The 27,855-nt window shown below is 41.3% G+C and overlaps 1 protein-coding gene across 5 annotated transcripts; it reads right to left on the bottom strand.

The window, feature by feature from the left end:
- Positions 1–314: 314 nt before the first annotated feature.
- On the bottom strand, positions 315–26,299 carry CILK1 (ciliogenesis associated kinase 1). Of its 5 annotated transcripts, XM_050893550.1 has the most exons (16): positions 26,238–26,299; positions 24,882–24,969; positions 22,704–22,962; positions 20,767–20,821; positions 19,132–19,253; positions 16,458–16,537; positions 13,926–14,058; positions 13,295–13,466; positions 12,567–12,734; positions 9,967–10,263; positions 8,677–8,867; positions 7,877–8,028; positions 6,341–6,469; positions 5,759–5,783; positions 4,467–4,580; positions 3,951–4,012 (listed from the first exon to the last, which is right to left on the bottom strand). In XM_050893550.1, coding segments are annotated over exons 3-16 (1,740 nt in total). In that variant the 5' UTR covers positions 22,805–22,962; positions 24,882–24,969; positions 26,238–26,299; the 3' UTR covers positions 3,951–4,011. The 5 variants fall into 5 exon arrangements, with proteins under 5 accessions (XP_050749503.1, XP_050749505.1, XP_050749508.1 ...); XM_050893546.1 differs by lacking the exon at positions 5,759–5,783 and having other exon boundaries at positions 315–4,012; XM_050893548.1 differs by lacking the exon at positions 5,759–5,783 and having other exon boundaries at positions 315–4,012; positions 22,704–22,883.
- Between the last annotated feature and the right edge of the window lie 1,556 nt (positions 26,300–27,855).

The raw sequence follows: 27,855 nt of genomic DNA, 5'->3' as shown, positions 1-27,855 counted from the left end.
CAGAATAGAATTTCAGTTGGAAGGGACCTACCATGATCATCTAGTCCAACTGCCTGTCCTTCTTCCGAGGTGTTACGCATCTTCTGTTTTAATTCAGTGTTGCAGTTAGTTTCAGAGGAGTTGACATCCAAGGACTAAACTATTAGCTTTACACCAAGCTCACAGTACACGGCAGAAATTACATGCTTAGACTCAAATTATGTGGCCAATGAACTTGCAGAAAGAGCACAGACGCTAGGAGGCCGTACCCCTCCGAGAAGGCACCAAATGTATGGCTTATTTAAAAAAGCACCCCACAACTAAACAAACAAACGCCAAGCTAAAGTGCTTTTATTAACACTGAATAAAAGATCAAGACTCTAGACAGTCAATATTTCTTCAAGAGTAACTTTATTCTGGGCAGGAGACTTGACACAGAAGGAACGAAACAAACATTTGTAATGTTTTTGAACAAAAACACTCAATAAACAAGAACCGTTATTTCTTTACTCACTCCGACTATTCCACCCTCTCCTTCCACGTAAGTTCAAAAACTTTCTTTCAATATATGTTCTCCTCACATTATGGAACACCCTACTCATATCAACAGCCTTATTAGATACAGAAATACCATGGAAGTGGGTTTTCTGGCTTGGGGTTGTTTTTTTTTTGCTAACATCATGGCACTTACACAATACTTTTACGAAAATCTGGATTACAGAGGTGCATGAGTCCACTGTCAGGCTCCTTTATTTCCAACAGTCATTATTACATGTTATGCATAAGCCTGAGAAAATGTAAACAGTCAAATTCTAAAAACATTTTGCATAAAGATGCTGCTAAATATTAAAACACAAAGTAGTAGGTTACGTATCATAAATTCTCAGATATGCTGCCTGTCCAGATTTCAGTATAATAAAGACCTACATCTTTTCCATATCTGTATTGCACACTGAGACAGCACAGTAAAATACATAGCTCAGTCAACTCAGTCCTTACTCAAAAAGAACTTTTTCCAAGTTCAGTAGGAATTTGCTTGAGTGCAGGCTACAAGTGCTGCCATTATACTTAGCTCATTTTCTGTCCCACTAAGTTAAAACTAGCAGAAGTGATTCTGAATGTCAAGATTATTAGCTTTTTTTCCAAAATAAAGGCTTTAATTTGGGAAAGGAGAAGATATGTCAAAAAAAGTACTACTTCTTCTTCTGATCTTTTTGCTGGACTGACCAAAACCTGAATGCTATAGTCAAGAAAATCACTGCAGGGCTGATAAAGGCTCAGAGATGACAGGCCAGGTTCAGATTCATCCTGTATTACTTTAAACACGTGGAGTAGTCCCCATCCTTAGTGGAGAGACCCATGCGTCTCCAGAGGGCTACTAAGTTCTCAGGTGAGCCGAATTTCTCTTGAGATGATTCTCACTCACCGCTGGTTTAAAGAGCCAGCTCACAACAAAGGAGCTCACGCTTAGGTAGGATGAATCCAAGCCTCAGCAGCCCGGTCTTGTGACTTGTTCGTCTCCTGCTTCCGCTAGTAGGAATTAAGCATATGGAACAGACTAGTTAAATTGCCTACTTAGGTCTAGGGATACTTAGGACAGGTTCAGGGTGTTCCCTCTTGAGACCAATTCTTCAGTGATAAAATAAATTAAATGGTATCTAGACATAAATACAGATATTTATTTCCACCAAGAGAAACAACTATCTTTCCAGTTCTAACACAAATATACATATTTCCCTTTCCACTTACCCAAAGACACCATCAGTGTGTGCTTCAGAAATCAAATGGCTGCTGTATTTTACTGCTATGCATTGGCATCACTGCTTTGGAAGCAGCTGAGTATGGTTTGGAGTTAGTACTTGCTATGAACAAATAACGGAGTAGCTGGACACATAACATGTCCTTGGCATATGTAAGTCTTCCAGGCATACTTTTTTTTAATGCACAGACCCTTTTGCTCCCCTTTTGTCTTGTACTGTCTCACTGTGGACTGAGTCCATAAAAGCAAACAGTGACCAGTGCTCCTCACGGTTCCCCCTGTGGCACTGAGCCAGCAGCCTACTCTAGGGTACAGTTTCCTTGAAGTCCCACACGCTCTCCATGGGAAGTACTGAAAAGGCCAGCACGCGTTACCAGTCTCGACTCCACAGCGGCTGCCCCTTGTGGGTGCCGGCAGATCCCACAGAGAGGATCTCACTGACACACTGGCCATTCAGCTCCTTCGAAATGGCCGGATGCCGAGAACCATACCTGCTCTGATCCCTTTAGACTGGATTTCAGTCTCATAAATATACGATTTGCCTGATCTGTTCATAAAATGAGCTCAGAAAGGTATGCATTTCTGTACACTTCTGCAGGAAGATGCATTTTCACAGCACACTTCAGCTTTGGTGGTGCTGTTCCAAAACGCAGCTATAAAAGATATTCTCCCACAGCACTGTACTCTTTTATCTTCCTTCTGTGGAAGGAGGTGCAGGAACAGCCAAATGCTGACTGTGATCTAAATGAATCTTTTGCTGATGGCTGGACTCTGGCGCTCCTCTCCAGTGCAAAATTAAACCAGACTATGGGGCTGTCTTTTCTCTATAACCCGACACCTCATTTGCTCTTATAAACTGAGTTAAACTGCTCTTCAAAGAGCTGTATCCGTTTCTGTGAAACCAACCACAACTTTAGAATGGTTTTTAGCAGGATCAGGTAAGGTCCCATTTCTCCCAGTAGAGCCTGGGGGCCTAATTTACGGAAGCTGACATATTCTTCACATTGTAAGTGAAGATGTATTGAACTGAAGAAGAACCGAAGTAAGCTTAGACTGACTCATTTCCTCTGGATATTTTTTTTTCCCAAGTGATTTAAAACAGTTGTGAAAATTAAGTCAGCTGCATAGATATTGTTTCCTTAAACTCTGCTGCTGGTGTATCGCTAATACTTTGTTACTCTGAAACCAGCTTTATAATTGTTAATACTGTCTTAAATATGTCTTCAGATCTTATATTCCCAACAACAACAAAAAAAGAAGAAACAGAATCTGATCTTTCTCCTTAGAAATCAGTAGAACATTTAAATGAATTTAACAGAGGTAGGTCCACATTCTATTTCATAGTGAACAATGCCAAGAAGCAACTTTGAAGCAGGACAAAAGAGCGCTGTGTCAGAAAACAGATCTACAGAAGGGTATTCACCCTTCACCAAAAAAGAAGATTCCCCAAATTTGGTAAAAGCAAAAGAATGGAGCTGGAAAGCTGGACAGCAGTCCAACAAAAACCTTTTAAAGGCAAAAAGAAATTAAAAAAAAGCCTCCCACTGACTTTCAGCAGTCTCTCAGTGACTGCAAAGGAGAGTTTAGACTGTTAGTCACTCACTCCTTTGATGTCAGTACAAAGCAAATGAGTATAGGACAACAGAATCGTGGCATCGCTGAAATTATACAGCCTCATTTAGCACATAAACTTCAGAAAACGTCTAATGAATGCCCCTTCCTCAGTTCTTTTCTTCCACTGCAATATTGCACCACTTTGCTTTTTTTATCCACTTTTATAAAAAAGTTGAATCTAATAAAGGAAAAGTTAAATTTTAAAAAAGTTCGTTATAAAAATTTATCGTATAAAAATGCCAAACCCCCTAAGCCATATATACAAAATGTATCAGATTTATGAAAATAACTGGACCCAATTATATAACAAAACAATTTTATACAAAAAGGTACAAGATTGCATTCAAATTAATACAAATAAAAGTAAAAAACCCCTTCAAAATGTCTCATTCGTAGAAGATCTGTTTCTTTTAAATTTACAGGTATATAAAACAGTATCAAATTGTCTCATGTTAGCCACCATTTCATGGGAAACACGCACTGGTTCAGAGAGTATTTCCACACGTCACCGGTGAGCACCATACTTTGCAGACCAGTCGACGCGCCCGTGGATTGGCTGAGCTGGTGGTGGGAGAGGCATTAACCTTGGCGTGCTTTTTGTAGGGGAATTGAACGATGGCCGTTCAAGATGGGGTCTTACTGACTTCAGAGAAGCATAATCTAAGGGACAAAAGAAAATGCCATGAGATAAAGGTTCAGTGAGTAGCTGTCTGCATTGAACAGCAACTGGATGCGGGTCCAGATCCGTATTTCTTCAGGAAATAAGCCTCCTTTTTTAATAGAATTTGATGATGTGAAACAATGGCGGATCCAATCCCTAAAACCTTATCAGACAACAAGTATTTCTATCAAGTGTGAATTCTGTGCCAGTTCTCACACCAACCTCTAGGTCTCATTGAAACACACTGTGGATAAAACCACATATTTCATAAACAAAGTAAAAATAAACCAAATCTTTCTCCATATGAAGTTCTGCAAGTTTACAAACTGTAGTTCCAGTCAGTCAAATATTTACAAATAAAGTAAAGCAAAGATATGTAGTTCAATGCTGCACATATACAGCGTTACCAGAGTAATGAGCAAGGGACAAAGACAACTTTGGTACTATACTTACTAGAAGATGGATCTACAACTGGTGCTAACTGAACCCTCTGCCCAGCAGAGCCTACTTCCTTCTTCAGAAATGAAGGGATATAACCACCAGTGAGACCACTTGATCCCATGGGCCCTGAAAGAAATGGCAAGGAACACTTGAGCTCAACACAACGGATCTCCCGTACTATCAACAGATGAAAAAGGTGTGCACTGATGGGTCATATTCAAGATCAAGCCTGATGAAAACAAGAACTTCACTGAAGATACTAGAAATCCACAGTTCCTATATATACACCTGCATTCAGGAGACTGTCAGCACTAGACTGCATTAAAGATGAACAGAAAACAGGTATAAGTTGTACCCTTAGAAGGGCAACTTCTGCTTCTCCCTGACATCTCAGCTTTTTCAAGGCTTCTCAAAGCTTTAAAAACTTAGCATTTCAGTTGGAATTATTTTGTTTGACTTTCAGCAACTGGGTTCTATGAATATAATCACTCTTGATTTCTGTGCAGTGAGTCTGGGGCTCTGGTGCTACGCAATGCTCTTACTGAAGCCAGTAAGAGTGCAACTTAATAAACTGGGACAGATTCACGTTCCAAATTTGGAAAGTCAGCTACAAAACTTGTCCCTAAGATGAGCAGGAACAGATCTGACTGACCTGTAGGATAAGCCATAGAAATTGGAACAAAAATAGTTATAAATAAAACAGTCTAGACTCATAGCGCAGCTGGACGCTAAACAACTTAGCATGCACAGATCAGATCCATCACACACACGCCTGTAATGTACTAGAGCAGTAGAGCAGCGGCAAAGCATACTGTGGGAAATGATGGTAATAAGTAAAAAAGGGAAAAATCTAATGATATCCTATGTAGTTACAGAAGAAGCAAAAACTTGTAGAAGAGCCAGGAAGCAGGTATGTGCTACGTATATAAAGGTTCTCATGTAGTTTAGCCATTTACAATATCCTCCCATCTTGAATCTTTAAAGAACAATTTTCTGATTAAATTACATCCACAATTTTAATTTTTTTATTTTTTAAACCAGAGTTTCTAGAGGCCCAAAATGTTTCTTTGGGCCAAGATTCAACAGACATTTTCTCAATCAAACATTTTCATAACAACATATGCAAAACAAGTACTGCACTGCAGAACTGTAACATCACATGAAAACCTGAAGCCAAGAAAGATTTAGAGAGGAAATACATAGATACAACCTAGAAACATTAACATGTTTAAGTATATCTGGTAAAATCTAATGTAAAAATCTACAAATTAATTACTTCAAATCAAATAATAGGGATTAAATACCTGAAATACCAAATGCCCCAAAAACCTGAAGAAGAAAAATTGAAGAGTTTTGCTTTTTGTCTGAATTTTTTAAAGCTACAATTATTTCACTATCTTAAACAGCATCAATTAAAAGACATGATGATAGATTTTACTTGCTTTATTCACATAACAAGAGTGATGTGTATGGCTAGTTCAATTTAGACCAGCTTCCTCCTCTATAACAGTCATTTATGCACCAGCTGGGCTAAAATAATTTGGAAACCTGAAAATATGACTTACAAAAACTGACAAGGGAAACTGAAGGCAAGATGAAGTATTTCAGGTTGAACAGACCTAGCTGTCCAACTTTCTATGCATGTGGTACTTCAAACCAGACTTCTGGGGATTCATTGGAAGAAATTACAATGTTTCAGTTTAAGGTAGTCTCCAAATCCAAGGAACAGTGCTTATAACTGATTTTGACAGAAAGAACAGACACAGTAGCAAATATCTTTGGAGCTCACAATGTATTAGAAATGGGTGACCCCAAAATATAGCTGTCTGGAATTGCAGAGACATCACCTATTATCTTTTCTCAGAGTGTTAAGCACAGCTTCTTACCTGAATTCATCCTGTTAATACCTCCTCCCAAACCAGAAGCTTTCCCGGACAAACCAGAACTGGGCCAGGGATTAGACGGAACAGACTCTTTGTTTGAGGTGGAGACTATGCTATTCCTTGTGCTTATTCCTATTGCAAAAATGCAAAAATTACCACGCTGAAATCTCTGCTGTTACACAGGCTTGCATTCATGCCATCTGATGCACAATCTTAGAGCAGATGTCCAGTTCAGTGAACTTAACCAAAACCTTTTCACTCTTAACATGCCTCTGAGTTACTTCCCATCCTCTCATATGGGAATGCTACAACTAGCCATAGGCCCTAATCCTCAAAAATAATAGCGTAGGTAGTTCCACTAGCATCAATGGCTGCTCATGTCAAGGGACAGGATCCTTACATCAAGGCCACAAATATTCTCAAGTCACCGAAGGCGAACCTTCCTATGTAAATGAAATCTATGCTTCGTATCAAACACAGCATTTTACAGCTTTTGGCCTAACAGTGAGAAGATAACCTGAGAGTAAATAACGGTAGATGACGTTTCTCATAGTACTGTACTTTTCTTTGGTGTATCTACTGAAACCACAGATTGTGCAAAAAGCTTGCAGTAGAGTTCATATGTCATACTATTTGTATTTAACATACATCCCATATTTAAGCAGGGTACTTAATATGCAAGGATGCGCTCACAATTTATGGTCAAGCAAAAGCACGCTTGGGATCAATGTGTTTTACAACCTCCTCTAGTAACACAACTTTTAGCTACCAAAACTCTACTTAAGTGATCCAATTTGAAAGTCATTGAAATTAATTGTTTCAGGAAAGAAGACTGAGGTTACCATCACGATACCTTCTAGTTCACTTAATTATTTTTGAAGTATTAGTACTACAAGTGAATGAACAGCTAACACTGCCTTTATAAACAGGAATTATGAAAGAGGATACATTTATATTCAGCTCATTTTAAATACAGGCAGACATGCTGTCCACCTCCTGTACTTCATCCTGCCCCAGTGCTGGTCTCAGTATAGCAGAGGTTAACATGAAGGCAAGCATGCAATTCCTCTATAGAGACATGGATTTGCATTCTATTTAACTCCAAGCTACAGCAAAGCATATTCCCACTATTAGTTAGCTTCTGTTGTTCACAGTATTATACACTCATGAGGTAAACACAGGGCACTTCCTTTTCCAGTCTAAAGACCAGTCTTATCCTTCTTAGGGAAACAGGGAATAGCTTGGCACATTAACAGACATTTTCTAACACATTTCAAGTACAAAAGAGTATCCAGCAGGAGGAAGAAGTACCAACAATCCTGTCCCCTTCTTGTAAGCAGGATTTATCTCAGTTGCTAGACTGCTAGAATGTAATTTGTATCATGGCCATCTACATTAGCAAAGCTCTTGCTCTCCTCATTTTCTTTAAGCAGTAGCCCCCCTCCACAAGCTCAAAGTATAAAGCCTAATGTACCAATGACTATTTCATACTGCTGTTGGAATTACAGGAAGAAAAAGAAGTAAATATTTTTTACTAACCAGGTAGATACCTAGAATGTCTCAAGTAGTGTTGCTTTGCTGCAGAAACTCGCAATGTGGGAGTGTCCTGCCGTGGAAAGGTCGCATGGGAAGGTGCACTGCTGCCAGAGCCTACAGCATCTGAAGGCTTCAGGTCCAAAATGCTTTCAAATCTATAACCCAAAAATTGCTACACTTAGTCCAATTCTTATAGCATATGTTTATCCACAGTTGGCCTTCTCATCTCCATCCCAACTCCAGGAATCATTTCCTCATACTGTGTTTGCTACAGCATAAACACGCACACAACAGGGAATATTTTCAGCCTGAAGCCATACAAGTGCCCTTGAAAATCAGATTTGTGCTTCTAGTTCCCTTATATATTGCTTTTAAAGTTTTTATAAATCACTCAGTAAGTTTTTCTCTACTGTGTATGATCCATGGAAACTGCAGCTTAGAGTCACCCAGAACAGTTTACATGTGTGGAATATGTCAAAATGGCTCATATGTGAAACAGAAAGTATATATTCAAAGATTAACTTGGGAAGACTTAAGCTAAGCATCACTTTCAGTGGTGAAAAATGAGCAAGGAACTGTATAGAAGGGTGCACTGTCCATCAAAAAATGTGCTGCAATTCAAAGGTCAGCCTTCAACAAACAGCCAAGGCAAAGCAGAAGAGAAACAAGCGGCATATCCTTTACCGGCCTGGATACATGTTTCTAGATCCACAGAAAGCATAAAGAGCAACATTATGAAAAAAGAGGCGAAGCCTAAGAAAATAAGACCAAATAGCACACGGACATAAAAGAACCCAACTTGCCTACAAAGAGTTTCATCACTCTGCCTTTTCTTGTTTTTCAAGTCCATCCTTGTAATGGAAGAGCCAAAATCAAGGTCTTCCAAGTCATCCCAGTCTTCAGAACTCTTCACTGTTCTAGCAAGATGTCCCCATCTTCGCCGAGTTTTTGGTTTAAGTTCACCACTTAGATTCTCAGTCCCAGCAGATGTTTTCTGTTATAAAGGTTGAAAAGAAACAAAACCATGCACTTACTCCATAAACCAGGTGACAGGAACAAAGAGGACTTTTTTTTCCTGTCTCAAAGAGCAATAGCGGTAGTAGAGCTGTAACAACAGAATCCTAATCTTTCATTAAACATGTGAAGAACACAATCTGTAGCCTGTAGACATTATTACATATCTTCTGCATTTCATCCTGTAATAAAGTATCTTGCACTGACAGAAGAATAAATTTCTTAGGTCTCAATTCCAATTCTGTTTATGTATATTTCACTATACACCTCCCATACAATTAGCTCACGCTCAATTTTTATTTCTTGACCCGTCTTGGGAGTACAAAACTGCATGCACATTCATGTTTCCACAAGCCTGTGCCTAGACATTTATAAAATGTATTCTTCTTGCAGGACAGCATAGGTACAAATTTGTCTCTCTTCAGCCATTTAAGCTCATCAGTACATTTCAACCTTGCGCAGCGCTGTACGTGGCCAGTACAGACCCTACTGAAGACCAATCTCTTAGCAGCAGCAGCATTCGCACTGTCTGCTCGTCATGTATCTTATGAATCCAGTCTCCTTGTATAATCAACAGAAATTGTAGGTTCCTACGCTGCAAGAAGAATCCGTTGTTTTCCATGGCCAGTATAGAAGCCCAAAGGGACTACTATTCTGTGTCACATAAATTGGATGCCTTAAATGGATGAAGACAATAGCCCCCCTCCCCCTCATTTCAATACTATTTAGCTTAATACTTTTCTCTCTGGCACCAATCCCATTAATATTCTGACCACTGTACATCCTTTTTACTCGTATGAAATCACAGTGTCATCCTTTAAGTGGCACTTTACAACAAAGTGAATCATAAAATGGCTTTGAAATGAGAAGTCGACTTGCTTGTTTTATAGCAATTGGATTTAGATTTCAACAGAGTAACTTTCAGTTTCTAGCAGAAAGTTGTAACTATTCTTTATTCCCATTTCCTGTCCTTTTAGTAAAGTACAAGACCCTTGAAAGAGAACAAGAAAAAGAAACACAATTAAGGAACAATCAGGCAGTATATCAGGAAGTGTATCTTACGCTAGATGGACCTTTACCTGCTGAGGAACCTTATTGTGAATTGCAGGCAGAAGAACCTGGCTAGACTTGTCCTCCTGTAAGTAGTTACTGTGCTCAGCCCCACAGCTGTCTGTCTTATATGGGTACACCAAGTGCTGAGAAGACTGGCTTTGTTGAAAAGGCCTTGACGAAATACGGGCGTGAGGTTTCAGAGGGGGTTGGGCTGGAGGGACAGGCTTAATATGCAGAGATGATTTATTATGCAGTTCCTTTTGTTTCCCCAGTTCCTGAACGCCCAGGGCATGCCCAACCTGGAAGTACGGATATCGAAGTGCCTAAAACATAAAGATGATGTTAGGATCCAACTTAAGACATGAAAATTTTTAACTTACCCTAGCCCTATGCAACGGTACAAATTTAATTTCCTTTTTTCTGGGGTGGGAAACAGCAGAAGACCCATCTCTCAACACTAGATTCTAGTGAGCACAATCCACTTCAGAATAATGTTGCAATAGTAGAAAAGCTTCAACAGATACAAAGTTATCAAATCCTCTGTGGACTTGCACAAAAGGAAAAGGTTCTGCAGAAGTAACATACTTAACCAGGTATATGGCATCTAGAGGCATGTTTCATTATGTGCTGTCTCTTCATGTGTGTGCACATACACATGTGCAAACACATGCACACCTGTCATCACAGATTCAGCCATCAAGACTTGAATGACCCCAGAGACATCCCATCTCTTCCATTCTCCAGGTCCAAGACTGAATCAAGTGGAAGAAATATAACCCTTATGAAAATTAGCCTCTCTCACTTTTGGAAGACATGTCGGTAAAAATATCTTTATCCTGCCTTACAAGTAATTAAGGAGTTGTCAGTAAAGGCAACTCATCTCTGCCCAACTTGCTGTTTCAGGTATACTCATCTTCCCTTCCCGAAGACCTCTCACTGCTCAGATTCCTCACCATATTTGTACCTTACTACAAAACATTTGTTAATGGCTCTTAATACCAAGTTATAGTCAGTATTTTTTGCTTTTCATTACCTTTGAGAGTTCTTCACCTATTTTACTGTTTAACTGCTTTAAAGCTTTTTATTACAATTTGTACTGAAGGTCTGATATAATCACAAAGGTCCAGCTATGGTTCTATTGAAGTCAAGTCAGATTTGAACCACTACAACACTGATATCTGAAATCAGTGGCTACTGTCAACAACATCAACTGGATCATTATATGTGCAATACTGATGACTTGGGCTATGCTTATGTACAGGATGTTGGGACATACCTACAGTGCAATTGAGCTGAGACTGCCCTGCAAACTGCCTTGCATGAGCTAGCTTTATCCAGGCAACACTGGGCTGGACGAGCAGACAGTGAGGTGGACTGAAAGCTGGCTGAATGGCCAGGCCCAGGGGGTGGTGTTCAGTGGAACAAAGTCTGGTTGGAGGCCAGTAGCTATTGCTGTATCCCAGAGGTCAATATTGGGGAAAATACCGTTCAACATCTCCACACAAAACTGGAAGGAGTGGCTGATACACCAGAGGGTCGTGCTGCCATCCAGAGGGACCTCGACAGGCTGGAGAAATGGGCTGACAGGAACCTCATCACGTTCAGCAAGGGGAAATACCAAGTCCTGCACCTGGGGAGGAACAACCCCGTGCACCAGTACATGCTGGGGTCAACCACCTGGAAAGCAGCTTTGCAGAAAAGGACCTGGTAGACACCAAGTTGAACATGAGCTACCAATATGCCCTTGCTGCAAATAAGGCTAACAGTATCCTGGGCTGCATGAGCAGGAGAGTTGCCAGCAGGTCGAGGGCGGTGATCCTTCCCCTTTGCTCAGCACTGGTGAGACCACACCTGGAGTGCTGTGTCCAGTTTTGGGCTCCCCAGCAGAAGAGAGAGATGGACATAACAGAGAGTGCAGTGAAGGGCCACAAAGATGATTAAGGGACTGGAGCATCTTACGTATGAGGAAAGACTAAGAGAGCTGGGACTGTTCAGCCTGGAGAAGAGAAAGTTCAAGGGGATCTTATCAAAGTATGCAAATACCCAAAGGGAAGGTGCAAAGAAGAAGGAGCAAGGCTCTTTTCAGTGGTGCCCACTGACAGGACCAGAAGCAATGGGCACAAACTGAAATACAGGAGGTTCCCTCTGAACATCAGGAAACACTTTTTTACTGTGAGGGTGACTGAGCACTGGCACCGGTTGCCTAGGGCAGGGGGGCTGGACCAGATGACCTCCAGAGGCCCCTTCCAACCTCAACCATTCTGTGATTCTGTGGCACGTATCAACAGCAATGAAAGAACGGCATCACAGCCTTCAGCCATACATCCTACCTTCACTCTGCTGCTATTCACAGTCACTGGATTATACTTAATTCAGTCCTTATAGACACTGTAGTCACACATTGGATCATTGAGCACACACCCCATGCAGTTGATGTTGCATGCAAAAGACTGATTACTCTCTCTTTATTACTTCCCTTTGTCTTGCAAATTGTTCTTGGCTTCTGCTCTTTTCTCTTCTAAGAACTGCACCCCTGAGCAACTGTTAAATGACTGTCTATAAAAGGTGTCTTGCAGTGAAAGGAAGCATCATATGCAGACGTGAGAAAAAGAAAACAAAACCAAACCTGACTAGCTGTTGGCCGCTTTTTGGGGTCCCACTGCAGCATGTCTCTCATGAGCTGCACCGCTTCACTGCTAGCATTAGGTATGAGGGTTTTTAGGTTGTTAGGCACACACTGAGGCCAGCGAAAATTCATGGAAGCTGAAAGTTGGTAGCCTTCAGGCCAGTCGTTCTGGAAGAATGAGATTTCCAATCACAAAGGAAGTTCAGCTGTAAAATATCATAGTGCCTAAGTACACTAGTATATATTCTCCTACCAGTAACAGACTGTGTCCAGCTTACTCTAGATGATATTAAAGATTTCACTAGAAATTTTCACCTCAAACCTCTGGTGAGAGGTAAGTCTTGCTTTACATCCAACCAAGTCAAAGGCACAAATGGAATCAGGAGATAGGAGTCTTGCCATCATTCCAATTTCTAGCCTCTTAAACCATAGGTTTATATGCTATACGCAAGAGAAAATGAAATTTCCACCTAATGAAATCACAGTCTAATGACTTTGCTGTTCAGGGGTCTACTTCTCCTCCTCTAAATGTCAGGTTTTACAGCATAATTACATAATGCTTATTTCACAGAAAATAAGTTTTAATTTAGTTTACTGTATCTGAGATCAATATCATACAATAGCAGTAAGCATGAAAACTGATTATTTTTATGCTTACTGCTACTGTGCCATTCTGTATTGCAGAACATCTCTAGTATTATTGCAGTGTGGAATGTCACTTTAGTTACCTTCTTTGGTGTCCCCAAGACTTGGCAAATTTTGAATATAGTATCAATTTCACTGGCGCCTGGGAAAAGAGGCCTCAGTGTGTAAACTTCTGCCATTATACAACCAACAGCCCAAATATCTATTGGAGAACTATAGCTGGTGGATCTCAGAAGGACTTCAGGAGCCCTGTACCTGTAAGAGTGAAAAAACCCAAAGAAACAAATGCCAAGAATCAACACAATTCAAACATGTATGAAACCATTCAGCTCTTCAGTCTTTGCTGTGAAGAGCAAACGTCCCTTAAAAAGCTCCTATACTCTCCTGTCCTATACATAAGACTTCATTTTTTTTCTGGAATGAAGAATTAAAACCTACATAAGCTCTTGTAAGCTCTCTTACGCCTTCCTGACATGCAGGAATCCCAGCATGTCCCACCTGCCTTATCAGGCTCCTTCTTTTGTTCCTGTGCTGCTGCCATGTGTAAACTGTCTTGCACTAACTGAAGCTTTTTGAATTATGCCAAGCTTAAATAAAAGTTTCATAAAGAGAAGGCACCGAAAGTGGTATTACATTCAGCACAAATTGAATACTTTACTTCTTTAAAGGCTTGATTATAAGTTTCACACAATGTAGGCGAATACAAGCACTTACCATCTTGTGGATACATAATCAGTGTAAGGAGGTCTAGATCGGATTTCTCGGGCTAAGCCAAAGTCTGCTATTTTCACAAGTTCTGGTCCCATGCAAAGGAGGTTTTCAGGTTTCAAGTCTCTGTGAAAGAACCCTAAAATTCAAATGAAATATTGATGTGCATTGCAATGCCACCCCCAGCTGTAGCCTTTATTTTCCACCTGGATTGTTTTGCTTTAGTTCTTATTGCTGAAGCTTGAATAGCACAACACAGAGTTCAAAGTCTTATGTGACCAACAGAGCTAGTCAGTATAATGGTCGTTCAGTCAGACTGTGAAGAACAGTACACACAAGTTGATTATCTTATAACAATTCAGAGTATTCAGTCAGATAGCTCCCTTTCAAGTGACACTTCCTTTAACATAAAAAAGTTTACACCACTTTAATGTTAGTTTCATTCTAATTGTGTTGGAAACTGTGCAATGAAGACATCAAAAAATTACTTTAAAAGTTCTTTTGAACAGAATACAAATTAAAACATGAGGTAATTTCTTTGCACTTTGAAACTTTTTAAATCTGAGAACATAATAATCTGCAAGCACTCAGTTACTCATCACCCTGTCAGACAGAGGATCTCAGCGTATTTTTTTAGTGCTCTCTGCATTCAGCAAAACTCGATCACAAATGAGCGTTTGGCAAGAGCTCTTTCAATACAAATGAGAGAAGAGGGCTAGAATATAACTGACTACTGTCTCTGAAATTTGCTTCCACCCTTAGTCTGGAAAACTTGTCCTTATGCTTCTTTCTTGCAGGCATCTGAGACCACTGTTTCCTACATGCAGCTCCCTCTGTAGTACCTGACTAGAGCTCTATGACCTCCTTTTCAGAGACCTTCCAACATGTTTTTTCCACGGCCTTGAATATGCTCCCACAGAGAACAGAATAAACATTCACAGAGGATGTGTCTACATTGTCCAGTATATTAACTTTAGTTTCTTAGATTAATGCATGACAGCATTGAAGACATAGAGCTGTAGATTTCTGCCAACCAGCAGACTATGTCCTTCCTAGGGATATTAAGTAGATGTTCTGGTGCCAGCCTGAACTACTGCCTCTTTATGGAAGGTACCAGACAGAGCAATCAAGGTTGGTTTTAGCATTTAGTACAATCACTTCTGCATTTTGCTGCACAGACATGCAATGCACCAACAGAATGCTTTTGAGGCAATTTATTTCATAGCAAACTTGTAAAAAGAGCAATCAATTGTGTATTCAAATATCAAAAGATGCTTAGAGTTTGGATGGACAAAGAACATAAAAAGTTTACTTGACAAGCATTTCTATGCCATACAGGAGCAGAATAGAGACATAAAGAGAGGGAACAAAAGTTCATGTGATTTTTCCAAAACTGTTGCAGAGAGAATCTTGGGACACCCAGTCTTACACTGTGAGCCACAAGACCATCACGACCATCCTGCCAGGCTTGCCATGAATGTCCAGATCTTTGTAACTACGGATTTGCAACATCTTGGCAGAAATATCAGTCTAGTGTGTAGCAGGTCAGTGAACGAGACAGGTAGTTTCGACACAAAATTGTTCATTCTTTATAGCTATAGTAAGTTAAATAGCAGTAAAAGGTATTCTGAAAGGTTGTGATCCATTTGACAATTCATTAAAAAAGGTGGCTTAAATTTTTGCAAATAAATCATATTATTTTTCTGTTTTTAAATATTTTGTATCTCACTGGAACAGACTGGAATTTCCAGTTTGGTTTCAGAAGAGTATCCAAGCCCCATAAGAATAGACAATAAAGCCATTAGCTTGAAAATGTTTTGCAAAACAAAGCTGTGTTCTTCCAGTGAATAGAAATGCTGGTCCTACAGGCCTTCACTTCCAGAGCTTTGGCCACTGATGTTAGTTCTCTTCTGATAACCCCAAGAGCTGACCAGCAACATTCACTACAGTGTATTTAGCAGGCAGAATTGCAGAGGGCAGCAAAACATGGTGAGGAAGTTATCATTAAAATAAGTAATTTTTTTAATTAGTTAAGTGGGTCTTGTTACTACTGGCTGGTACACCAGCTTTAGCTTTTATCATTATTGTAAAAATTAGTTGGAAGGCCATGCAATGAAAGCTGTTTGTCACTCAGACTTCATTACTTCAAGTGTATCTTACAGAGAACGTGCGTTTTTTCAGGTATCTGTGTGGACCTTGAGAAAAGAGTATTTTCCTTTATTCTCAATCTCAGGGGACCTCTTAAATCTATCAAGAAATGTGTCCATTAACATCAGATGAGTTTTAGAAAGTGGCCAGCTGCCAGTCTGAGAAAGTAGAAATCTACAGAAAAGGAACTGAGCAAACCTCCAGAATAAAATAGCAGGCAACTATAAAATACGGGTATTTTCAGTAATCTGAATCTCTCACATAGTGCCATTCTTTTGATCGCTCCCTTTACTCAAGTTAGTAATGTAATTGTTAGTGTACTCATCAAAAAACTTACACAGACACTATCTTGCTCTAATTCACAATGTTTACAGCTAAAACATAACCTACCATGCTTATGGATAAATGCAAGCCCTTGCAGGATCTGATACATAATATTCCTAACTGTAGACTCAGGAAACAGTTTGTTTCTGTGGGGTAAAAGAAAAGGGAAGAAATAAATATTAATGATTAAGTTCACACATTAGCTTATGCTATCTAATGAACCAAAGATAAAAGGTAACAATGACAATAAAACTGCTAGATATATTTTAAGCACTCTCATGTAGTTTATTTCTCCAATGAAATTTACACAGTATTTGCAGAACTGCCATATTACATTATATTAAGACTATGTGACATCATGTTAAGACTATGTGGGACAGTGAATTAAGAAAGGGAAAAAAAGGGAAAAAAAAAAAAAAAGAAAATTGGCCAAACTGAACAAACCTTAACATGTACAGGTCATGAGGCACGCGCCTCAAGACAGCAAGGGTTCATGTTAATTTACTGCTTTTCATGCACAGTTTCTTCTGGCCTCTCTTCTAGAGCATATACAAGCCACACTTTTGACTTTCCCTTTTTATTATCTAACAGCTGATATGCTACTTCTTTCTCTTCTGTTATCTGAAAAAACAGTCTCATCTGCTACCACTGAAAACAAGAGGCTCTTCTCATAATATTCAGGCAAGAAGATCAGCCATGGCAGGCAGTTTAATGATAGCTCCTCTTACCAAAAGAGGATTCTGATCAAACAGCTCTGTACCAGCTGCCTCTGTGCATGCCAAAACACAGTAGAGATGGGTTGGGGTGGAAATCAGTGACAATTTTATTCAGAAAGAGCCTAACAGTGAATGAAGAAGATAGCCTGGGCCTCATTCAATTTCCTGAGCTCGAGTCCTCTCAAAAAACCTGACCATCACATATTTCAGAAGTGAGATCAGCTACTAGAGTCAGCTTTTCATATTTGCTTGCTTATTTTTTTAATTACAGCAGAAAGAGAGTCATATTTCCTCTACAGTCCCTTCCAGCAAGACTGGCAATTTTAACTAAGACTTAAGCAAATAAATCACATTCTTAAAGTTTTGATTTATACAATGTCTAACCAGTCCAAGGCGTAGCTAAACCATAGAGAATATGATGTGTAGCACACTTTTACAGATATCTGCCCTTTTTGTTTTCATAAGGAGGCAGAATATATCAAGCATTTCTAAGAAACTCTAAAGATAATTGGTTTGTACGTTAAGCACTTGAACCATTTTCTCAAGGTTCATCATTTCATAGAATTAAAAATCAGCATCCATATATATGTGCCCAATTTAAAGTTGTTCTATACCTGTGCATGCACAGTAAGTATTTTTATGCTTAAAAAGGTATTCTATGTAGTATTCACAGAGATATGTTATAACAATAACCTTACTTTGTTAAATCCAGTAAGATTACTGTCATCTCCCAGGCTGATTCTATGGTCTTGTCGTGGTTTAACCCCAGCCAGCAGCTAAGCACCACGCAGCTGCTCCCTCACTCCCCTGCCCCGCTCCCAGTGGGATGGGGAGGAGAATCGGGAAAGAAGGTAAAACTTGTGGGTTGAGATCAGAACAGTTTAATAACTAAACTAAAATATAATACTAACAATAATAATGAAATATTATAATAATAATAGTAATGAAAAGGAATATAACAAAAAAAAGAAGAGGGGGAAAAAAAAGTAAAAAAAAAAAGTGATGCACAATGCAATTGCTCACCACTCGCTGACCGATGCCTGAGCAGCGATCCGCCCCTCCCAGCCAACTCCCCCCTGTTTATATACTGGGCATGACGTTCCATGGTATGGAATACCCCTTTGGCTAGTTCAGGTCAGCTGCCCCGGCTATGCTCCCTCCCAGCTTCTTGTGCACTTGCTTGCTGGCAGAGCATGGGAAATTGAAAAAATCCTTAAGATAAGCGCTACTTAGCAACAACTAAAACATCAGTGTGTTATCAACATTATTCTCACACTAAGTCCAAAACACAGCACTATACCAGCTACTAGGAAGAAAATTAACTCTATCCCAGCCGAAAACAGGACAGGTCCATAGAGAAAAAACGGCCTCCTCAGAGAACAATTCAAAGCAGGGAGCTATTTTGCCCCAAATTATCCTCTGGAGGATGCTATCATGGCCCAAAGGCTAAAATTAAGACTTTTATTAATGCTCCAGCAAATATTAAAAAGCTAGATTTTATTGAGAATGCTGACAAATAAAATAGGCAGTCTTTGGACATGTCAGTTCAATTTGCAAGGAAAAAAAATTCCTAGAAGCAATCCAGAATTTGACCCCTCATGATTACCGTTTCAACCACTTTTTATTTATTCATTTATTTGAGGAAGTCATAACAGAAGAGGTGGTGATACCACCCTCTAATAGAAAAAGCACTGCTGGTTGGAGTACTTACCCAGAAATCCAAAGTTCTAGGTTCAATGCCTCCTCAGTGTGAGGGCTGTTAAAAGCTCACAGTTCCTAACTCTCAAAAGAGTGCCCTACTTATCTGCCAGGCTAATCTGGGAAGAGACACTGGAGACTCTCACTAAACTGTTTGGGATATGCTCAAAGGTGACAGCCACAGCTCCTTCTGCAGCACACAGCTTTAAGCCATAGTGATCTAAGCCTAAACAAATGATCCAAAGTCCTTTGAAAAGTAACGGGTGTTAAAAGCACATTACGCAAGTAATTAATTTATATCAGGAATGGGTGATGCTGTTACATACCTTTCTTTCATTAACTGATAAAGATTTTCCTTCATGTATTCAAACACAAAATACAGATGATCATTTTCCCTGATAACTTCTTTCAGCTTTACTACATTGGCATGGTTTAATTTCTTCAAAGACTAGAAACAGAAAACACAAACAGGATTTTACAAGGGTCTTACTCTAATGAGAAAGAAAAAACTATTTCACTCATGCAGAAGACTTGGCTTCAAAAACTCTTCAGTATTTTAAATAGTCAGACAGCTCTGAGAACAAATACCAGATCTCCAAGTATTACCAGACACGTATACGGTATATGTATCAATTTAATGTGCTGGTCATTCAAAAGCCAGCTCTCTGGCATCACAGTAGGCACCAAAACAATTGCATTTTCTCTGTAAGTAACTTCCTACTGGCAGAATTCACACTGTTCTTGTACTTGCACTGCCAATAGTCAGGTTAGACTCGGGACTAACTATAACCCTGGAAATTCTTCCTTGGTATTGTGGATTAACCCTGGTGGGCAGCTGAGCTCACTCATCCCCCACAATGGGACGGGGGAGAGAATCGGAAGGGCAGAAAGTGAGAAAACTCGTGGGTTGAGATAAAGATAGTTTAATAGGTAAAGCAAAAACTGCACACGCAAGCAAATCAAAACAAGGAATTCATTCACTGCTTCCCATCGGCTGGCAGGTGTTCAGCCACCTCCAGGAGAGCAGGGCTCCATCACACGTAAGCATTACTTGGGCAGACAAATGCCGTCACTCCGAACATCCCCCCTTCCTCCTCCTTCCCCCAGCTTTTATTGCTGGGCACAATGTTGTACGGGATTTCCCTTTGGTCAGTGGGGGTCAGCTGTCCTGGCTGTGTCCCCTCCCAGCCTCCTGCCCAGCCTCAGCTTACTCGCTGCAGGGAAGTGTGAAAAACAGAAAAGGCTTGAGGTTGTGCAAGCACTGCTCAGCAATAACTAGAACATTCCTGTGTTACCAACACTGTTTTGGTCACAAATCCAAAACATAGACCCATACAAGCTGCTATGAAGAAAATTAACTCTATCCCAGCCAAAACCAGCATACCTGGGTCTTCATTCTCCCTTTTTAGATTTTCAGTGTATTCTACATTCATTCCTGCTGTAGCAACACAGTACCAACATGTGGTACTGTAAGAAAAGTGACCTAGGTTTTCTGCATGTTTGCAACAGTGATAGCAAGGACTAGAAATTAAGTGAGGTCCTTAGAACATACCCCTAAAACTTTGCTGGTGTCAGAATTTCATGCTAAATGTCTGCCCCCAAACCAACTATCCAGAAACAACTGCATGTACAAAGGGCATGTGTTCTCAAGCTCTGAAAAACAAACACCAATCAACTCCAGGTTTTGTGATAGGAAAGCTCTCTCACTCACACACCACTCCAAGGAGGAAGCAGCTCTCTACAACCAAATGATTTTTTGTAAGACTACAGAATTTTAATAAGAATTTTTATAAGACTACGGACACTCCGTTCAAATGGAGACCCAGGAAACAGAACTGTAATGCCATATGCCACAGCTCATGTTGGGAGGAGTTGTTGATAAAAGGGGTGGAAAGAATTTGATGTTACCCCAAAATGCGGCAAGAATCATCTAATTTAAAGTCATTGAATGAAACAAGTACCTTAACCTCTCGAAGGTTCATGCATTCCTCCCAGGAATAAAACTTTCTCTTCATTCTACAATAGCAGAGGGGGAAAAAATGATTAATACTTGGTCAACATTAGCTGGTGTTAGACCCCTAAGTCTTGTTACATCTTAACAATTCAGTTCTTCCATCAAAGTACAAGGTGTTACCTCCTTTGTCAAAAAACTTTACATCTCTAAACAAGGTACACTCTAATAGAATTTAAAAGCATTACTATTACACAGGATTGCCTTTTTTCGTATATATATCTTGCTGCAAAAATTTCGGAGCCTTCAACAAGTCAGGGCATGCTGTTTTTCTTTTCAGTATACAACGTGGTGGAGTAGAGTCTAATCGTAAAAAGAACAAGGGTTACAACAGTTATGAACAACTCAGTCTGAGTTTTGAAACAAATCTAATGAAGACCAAATTAAATCACTTCACTGGGTCTCCAATTTTATCATATTCTTCTTGCTCCTCTTCTCTATATTTTGATTTCTCTGGAACTTTTATTGCTCTTTCCCCTCTAAGTTGTATTTCTTCATTTTTCAGTGTCCGCTGCTCCCCATGTTTCTCTCTCCCTTGCGAGCTGTATCTATCATGCCAACTGCATTTTGAATTCTGCCTTCCCTTTCAAGCTTATAAGCAGCTCTGCTCTAACAGAAACAAACTGCGTGGCAGATCTGTTTTCTCCTACGCCAGAATGTAACTCTTAACGTAGTATTTGTGCAATGTATGGTCCTATTTGTTCATATGCATTTTGATTACAACTCAGTTCTTTCACACATAACTCTATGCTTTAGGACCAACAGGACGAAGGCTCACACATACACACACACACACACAGAAGAGCACAGATCAAACTTACAAAAATACCCAATTGCTTCGAGTCTGGATTTCAGAGGGAGTTAGGCATCCTTTGAAGATGTGAGTCTTTGTCAGACTTTAATAATAATTCAGTATTACTTATTATTGTATCAAGTTTCCAGTTTGAAATCAGCTCTTACAATAGTTTAAGAACGACAAGCCCTTCATTTCGTGATTATGGGCTTTTTTGTTTTTGCAGTTACTGTCTTGTGTGTTCAGCCACCAGGCCATTTCTGTTCTTAATAATGGATTGGCATTAATGTGTAGGCTAAGAGAGTCCCATCTTCTGGTTTGTTCTGAAATTTTTTAGTTTCTACCATGTTGCAAAATGAAAATCAAAGGTGCCTCTGGCAAGGTTTGATGCAGGAAAAATACCCTCAGCACAGAGGATTTATAAACCTGCTAAAGCCAGCTATTGAGTGTTCATACAAAACAGCATTGTACTGAAAGCTCTTTTGACAAGTATGTCCCTGGGTCATGGTCGGTATTTCAGGAAAGTGCCTGCAATGCTTTACAGCTGTCTCTTACCACAACTAGGACAAATAAACCATTTACAAACTAGAGGTCACTGCTGAAGCAGCAGAGAAAATCAAGTGGATTTCTCAAGGAATTTTAAGAAAATCTTAAACTGAAAAGACCAATACGTAATAGCATATGAAGATACAGATAATGGACAATGAGATGCATTGTGTTAATTATCACTGCAGTATTAACATTAAACTGGAAATTTGACCATGAAATGTATGTTCCACATAAGCAGCAGGGTAAGGGCTGTAGATTCCAAAGGAGCACTGCAGAATACTCTAAATAATACACATAATACATGTTTGACTGCACATAGTAGCAGAGCACTGTTACAATAAGCCTATATATCTCACCCTCTTTATCTGCTGCTGGGACTTCGCAGGATATAAGGAACTTGAGCTTTGCATGCTGCCCCAATACAACTCCAAATACAAATGCTGCGCGGAACGTGAAGTACTCCAACCAGCACGACCAAGTGATGCGGACCATGGAATGGAAAAACCTGGACCATCCACTGTTAAGTAACAAATGAAAATACTTACTTTTTAATGGCTATTAGCTCTCCAGATTCAATGCTTCTCCCTAGGAGGACAGAGCCGTAGGTCCCATCACCAAGCTGTCTGATAGTTGTGTACCTATTCATGATGCGGATACTTTAGCTGCAAGCGCATTTCAGTCCTTAGTGTTTCTTGTGTTTCTCCTCCGAGTGTAACCAGTTCTTTCTGTGGCAGCATAAATATAGAGCACTCAGGACAGTGTGAACAGTTGCAGGAATCATGTTTTCAAGACTTAGCCTTTGGTCTGAAAGCACAGAACATAATCCGTTTGATTTCTGTACCCTTCCAAGATTGCTTGTTTGCAGACTCCATTCTCCTCCAAGAGATATTCCTTGTAAGCTATACACAAACACTTGTCTTGGTCTCTCACCAGAAAGGGCCAGCCTGTATCTGGACGTAACTGGGTATGTTCCCCAAATCCACTCTTACGCTAAAGCTAGAGGTACTTTACAGCAAGCTGGCAGGCAGCCCTAACGGGAGAAACTATTACTAAAAGCAGAGGACAAAGTCTCATAGCATGGAGAAAATAGTTCGCTATCAGAAAAATGAAGCATTACAGTAAGACAGGAGGGAATTTGTTCTAGCCAAATTAGCAGACATCTAAGTCACCATCTCACAAGTTATATTCATGACATTATATTCATGTCAGATAAAACCAAATGTATTTCACTACAGTAGCCCTAAGCATGAATCAGTCTCTAGAAGTAGTGGCTACATCAGATTATCTATCTGAGCTTTTGTCCTGACACTGCATGAACAACAGAATGCTAGGTTTTAAAGCAAAAAAGTTCTCATTCCCTCATTTAATCTAACTGTTGCTAGTATTTCCTACACCTTAGTTAAGAACAAATGTGATCTATTCTATGTGGGTTAACCACACATCTGGAATAAAACAGAATTCCCCTGCAATGAGTTTGGTCTCTGCATTCTCTTTTTTTCCAACTCTAAGCGGACAGCAATATTCATGGCTGGTAACTTTGGCCTTCTGTAACCTGCATTTAAACTACATTTCCACAATTTTTTTTTGTAGCAGCCTTAAATCTCTCCTCCATCTTGCCTTATTTCACAAAGCCAAATTATGCTTTTAAAAGTAATGGGATTATGTTGCTTGAACTCTGAACTGACAGCAATGCAGAGCCACAATCCCGTAGATGCAAGATGTTATAAAGATCCTTTGTTTTCAGTCTTCTAAGCCTATTAGCCCCACTAATACTGATACAGGAACAAACAAAAATTAGGAAATATGATGTTAATACACCTTTTGACAATTTTACACATCGTGTATGAAAAAGAAACAGCATGTCTCTAACACAATCTTAGACACTGGGTAGTGTCTCAGACAGGCAGGAGGAATTGCCCTCTAGGAGTACCCATTTCTCTCCACACTACAACAGAGAACCACAACTGAGCACCTTAAATTAGAGACCTAATCCCACATTTTGTACTACTTGCCAAGGAACACAGAGCCTGTCTGTAAGAATGGCACTTTGGAGTACCAGTTTCTTTTTGGCTAGTTTTCAGGCTGTGCACCTGCATAGCATAAAGATATGTTTAGACAATGTTCCACATCCAGGTTAAAAAGCTTTGGTTACACCAGCTGGTCAATGACTGGATGGCAACTCAGAAGCCTTGGCTTCCAGGCCTTTATTCAGATCCTTGGTGAAAATTTCAAACAACGACAAAGCCTTGCATTGTCTCCTAGTCTGAAAATGTAGTATTTATTAGCATCCAAACAAATAATTTTATACAGTAACTTCAAATCGAAACAGATGGGACTTGTGGATTTTTCAGCACATACTTCCCTAATGACAGGGTTCTGAAATTGTAATCATAGCAGATGCGATGCCTTACAATTCATGGACCACTATGCTGCCCACGGCTTACCATTCACATATCCCTTTCCAGGGGACTGTGACTGCAGAGTGGAGGAGCATCTTTGCCTCGTGTTTGATAACCACAGCAAACCAAAAGATGCATAACACTGCTAGCACATGACATTGCTAGTAATAATCACCAATGGCTATCATGGGTAGATCGTTTGTCTGACGTCTCTTGAACAGATGAGGTGGCAAACATAACTGCCTGTTCCTTACTGGGGATACTAATTTAAGCCCCTTCTCCTTTCCAAAGCCACCGATTTTCACAAAACTGGTAAGAAATTACCTTTGCAATTCCAGCTCTGCTGTCAAACGTGACCAAAGCAGACAAATGAATTGAAATATTTTTGAGGCATAAAGGGGAGGCAAAGAACCTAGAGAAGAAAAAACAGTCAGAAAATACAGATTTCAGTGAGGAATGCATGTTAAAAAACATGCCAGGATGCACAGGATGTTAACATGGCTCCTATGGAAGAACAAATCCACTTGTATGAAAATCCACTGAACAAAACCTAAATAAAGTCTTCTGTGGTTAATTAAATCAGTACCATTTCTCGTTGAGCTTAACAGTGAAGTTGTTTTTAAAAATCTATTTTACTTTGCAAGATCTATGTTCTGTCCTTATCACCTTCTGCTATCTCTCACCTTCAACTATGGAATAAACTAAACCTTAGCCTGCAGACTGTTTCACCTACGTAGAATCCCACTGAAATCGCTGAAAAGAGCACGAGTCTCTGACAAGCAGTTTGCAGAGCTACAACATGTATAATCTAGTCTAGATTCTAGTCTAGAACTACAATCTAGGCAAATTCACATTGTTAGAGGATGTAAATACAAACTGCAAAACTGTTTTGGAGTAAAAGAGTGTGTTGATACTGAATAGAAAAAAGTAAAAGCCTTATTTTCACCACATTGTAACACCGTGTTCAGACTCTACCTCACCTATAAACATTTTTTTCCCCACAGAAATCAACCAGCAAAGCCCCTTTAAAAGCAAGCCTATTAATGTATCAAGACTACTTTCTGACTCTAACTCAAACTTACTATTTCGTTTATGTACACTTTAAATAAGTATCCGCTCCCGTCTGAAGGGCTGCAGCGCTGAGAACGGAAAGTGAAACTGCCTCACCCTCTGCCAAAGCTGAGAAACGCCAACAGTAAACAATCAGCAAGCGCCTTTTAAAATTCGTTCTGTGCTTTGGCAATAACCTGAAGGTGTTACTAGTAGGATGCACAGAGAAAGGCGTGGCTTAAAGCCGCGGGTTTCAATCGATGTTGTCCCAGCAGCCGCTGTTTATGTTTGTTGGTGAAGGCTTTGGGGGTGCCCCGTGAGCTGAAAACCAAGGCAAGGAGCAGTGTGAGGCATCAGCCCCTCGGCCGCAGGAGGACCCGCGGCATTTGTGAGATGGCGGGGAGGCGAGCCACAGGCCCCTGTGCCCGTCCACCACGACAGGCCAGGTCGTGGCTCCCGCCCGGCCTTCACGCTGAGGTGGTGACCGGTTTCCAGCCTCGGCCCCCACACACGCGAGTAACCCCGCTCCAGCCATTTATTGTACTGAAACACTACTCTCCCCCCTCCCCGTCGCGGGCGCGGGCAGGAGCGGGTCCCCCCGCGGCGATCACCGTGCCCACCAGTACTCACGGCGTACGGGTTTTCCCTCCTTCAGCCGAGCCCCGGCCTGCGGAAGCCGCGCGAGAGGCCCCTAATGGCGGCGCTCCGGCTCCGCCGCCCCCGGCGGCTGCCACCGCGGCCCTCTCGCGCAGCCTGCGCCGCCCCGGACGACCTGCGGCCCACGGCGGCCGCGGGCCTCGCTCAGGGCGCCGCCGGCCGCCGAGCCCATGGCGCGGCCCGCCGCGCCCCCCGCCCCGGCCCCGGCCCCTGGCGCTCCCCGCCCGGCGGCGGCGGCGGGGCTCCCCGCGGGGGGATAACGCCCCACGACAGCGGCCGGGCGCGCCGCTAGGCCGGCGCCGCTCCCCTCCGCGCCGCCCGGCCGGTCCCCTCGCAGGAGCGCGGGCAGCGAGGGCTCGCGGGCCTTGCCGGCGCGGCCTCAGCGGCGGGGAGCGGTTTAGGGGTCCCCCCAAAAGCGGGCGACTGTCGGGGGAGCAGAGGCAAGAGACGGCGGAGCAGCTCGGCGTGACCCCCGCGGCGGGGCGGCACCACCGCTGCCAGAGAGGGGGTTACGGCTGAGCTGGGTTTTCACGTAATTAAAAAAAAAATAAAATAAAATAAAAAATCCCCTGATGACTGGCTTCTCTCACGTCCCCGAGGGGAGTTTAAATAACAAAAGTGGAACGCAGAAATACCGAATTGCGAACACACGGCACGAATATCGACATTTTAACTGCTGCCCGGGTGGGTCTGAGCCTTCCTCACCTGAGCACCAGCAGCTCTCCCCAGCTGTAGTAGGCTCAAGCTAAGAAATGGAAGGTAGAGAGGCAGAAAAAGGGAGACGAGTAACCAAAAAAACCCTGGCCTTGAGGAATTGATCATCAGATCTGACTGTAATAATGATTCAGTAAGTCTTAGCTTCTTTTTACACTTCTTCATTTAGGTTTTAAAAGTAAAGTACAGAGTTACTTCCCAGCGTTTGCAAGACAGGGTGAGCTGGTGGTGTAATTCAGGAATGTGGTGCACCCAGCTCCTCCCCTCGGGGAGTATTTTACATCAGTGAATCCTACAGCGAAATACACTTCTTTAACAAGACATGCAATCGTTAAAAAAGGAGTGAGGGAACTCCAAAAAGCTCTGGATGCCCTGGCCCCCCACCTCTAAATAGAGGCTGGTCTTTGGACCATTTATGTTTCTTAAATTAAAAAGAGAATAATAATAAAAGAGTTAAATTCCCTCCTAGGGACATGCATGACTCTCAGTGAAGCTAGCAGGAGCAGCGCACGCTTACTCGGAAGAGATTGCTGCTTCAAGTCATCCCTATTACATCTCACAGGCATAAACATGTATTAGTACCCAGCCCAGTGACAGCCGTAGTACCCTGTTTTTCTGTTGTTCGAGGCAGGGCTTCTGCGTTCCCAAAAGAAGAGACACACACCCAGGCAGCAGAAAAGCTCGGCAGCTTTGACTCCAACCCCAAACGAGAAGGAAGCACCATTAAAGATAACCAGCCGTATCCGTGATCACCCCATCTCAAAACCTCAGCTGCGCTGCTGTCGTCTCAACTATTCACACAGGCTCTGCCAGAGGCTTCCCCAGCCCTCCCACCCCAACCGCCCTGCAGCCCCCCACCACCTACATCCGCCCACCC

This window comes from Gymnogyps californianus, chromosome 3 (assembly GCF_018139145.2).
Source record: "Gymnogyps californianus isolate 813 chromosome 3, ASM1813914v2, whole genome shotgun sequence".
NCBI lineage: Eukaryota > Metazoa > Chordata > Aves > Accipitriformes > Cathartidae > Gymnogyps > Gymnogyps californianus.
This window is presented reverse-complemented; position numbering and strand designations above follow the sequence as displayed.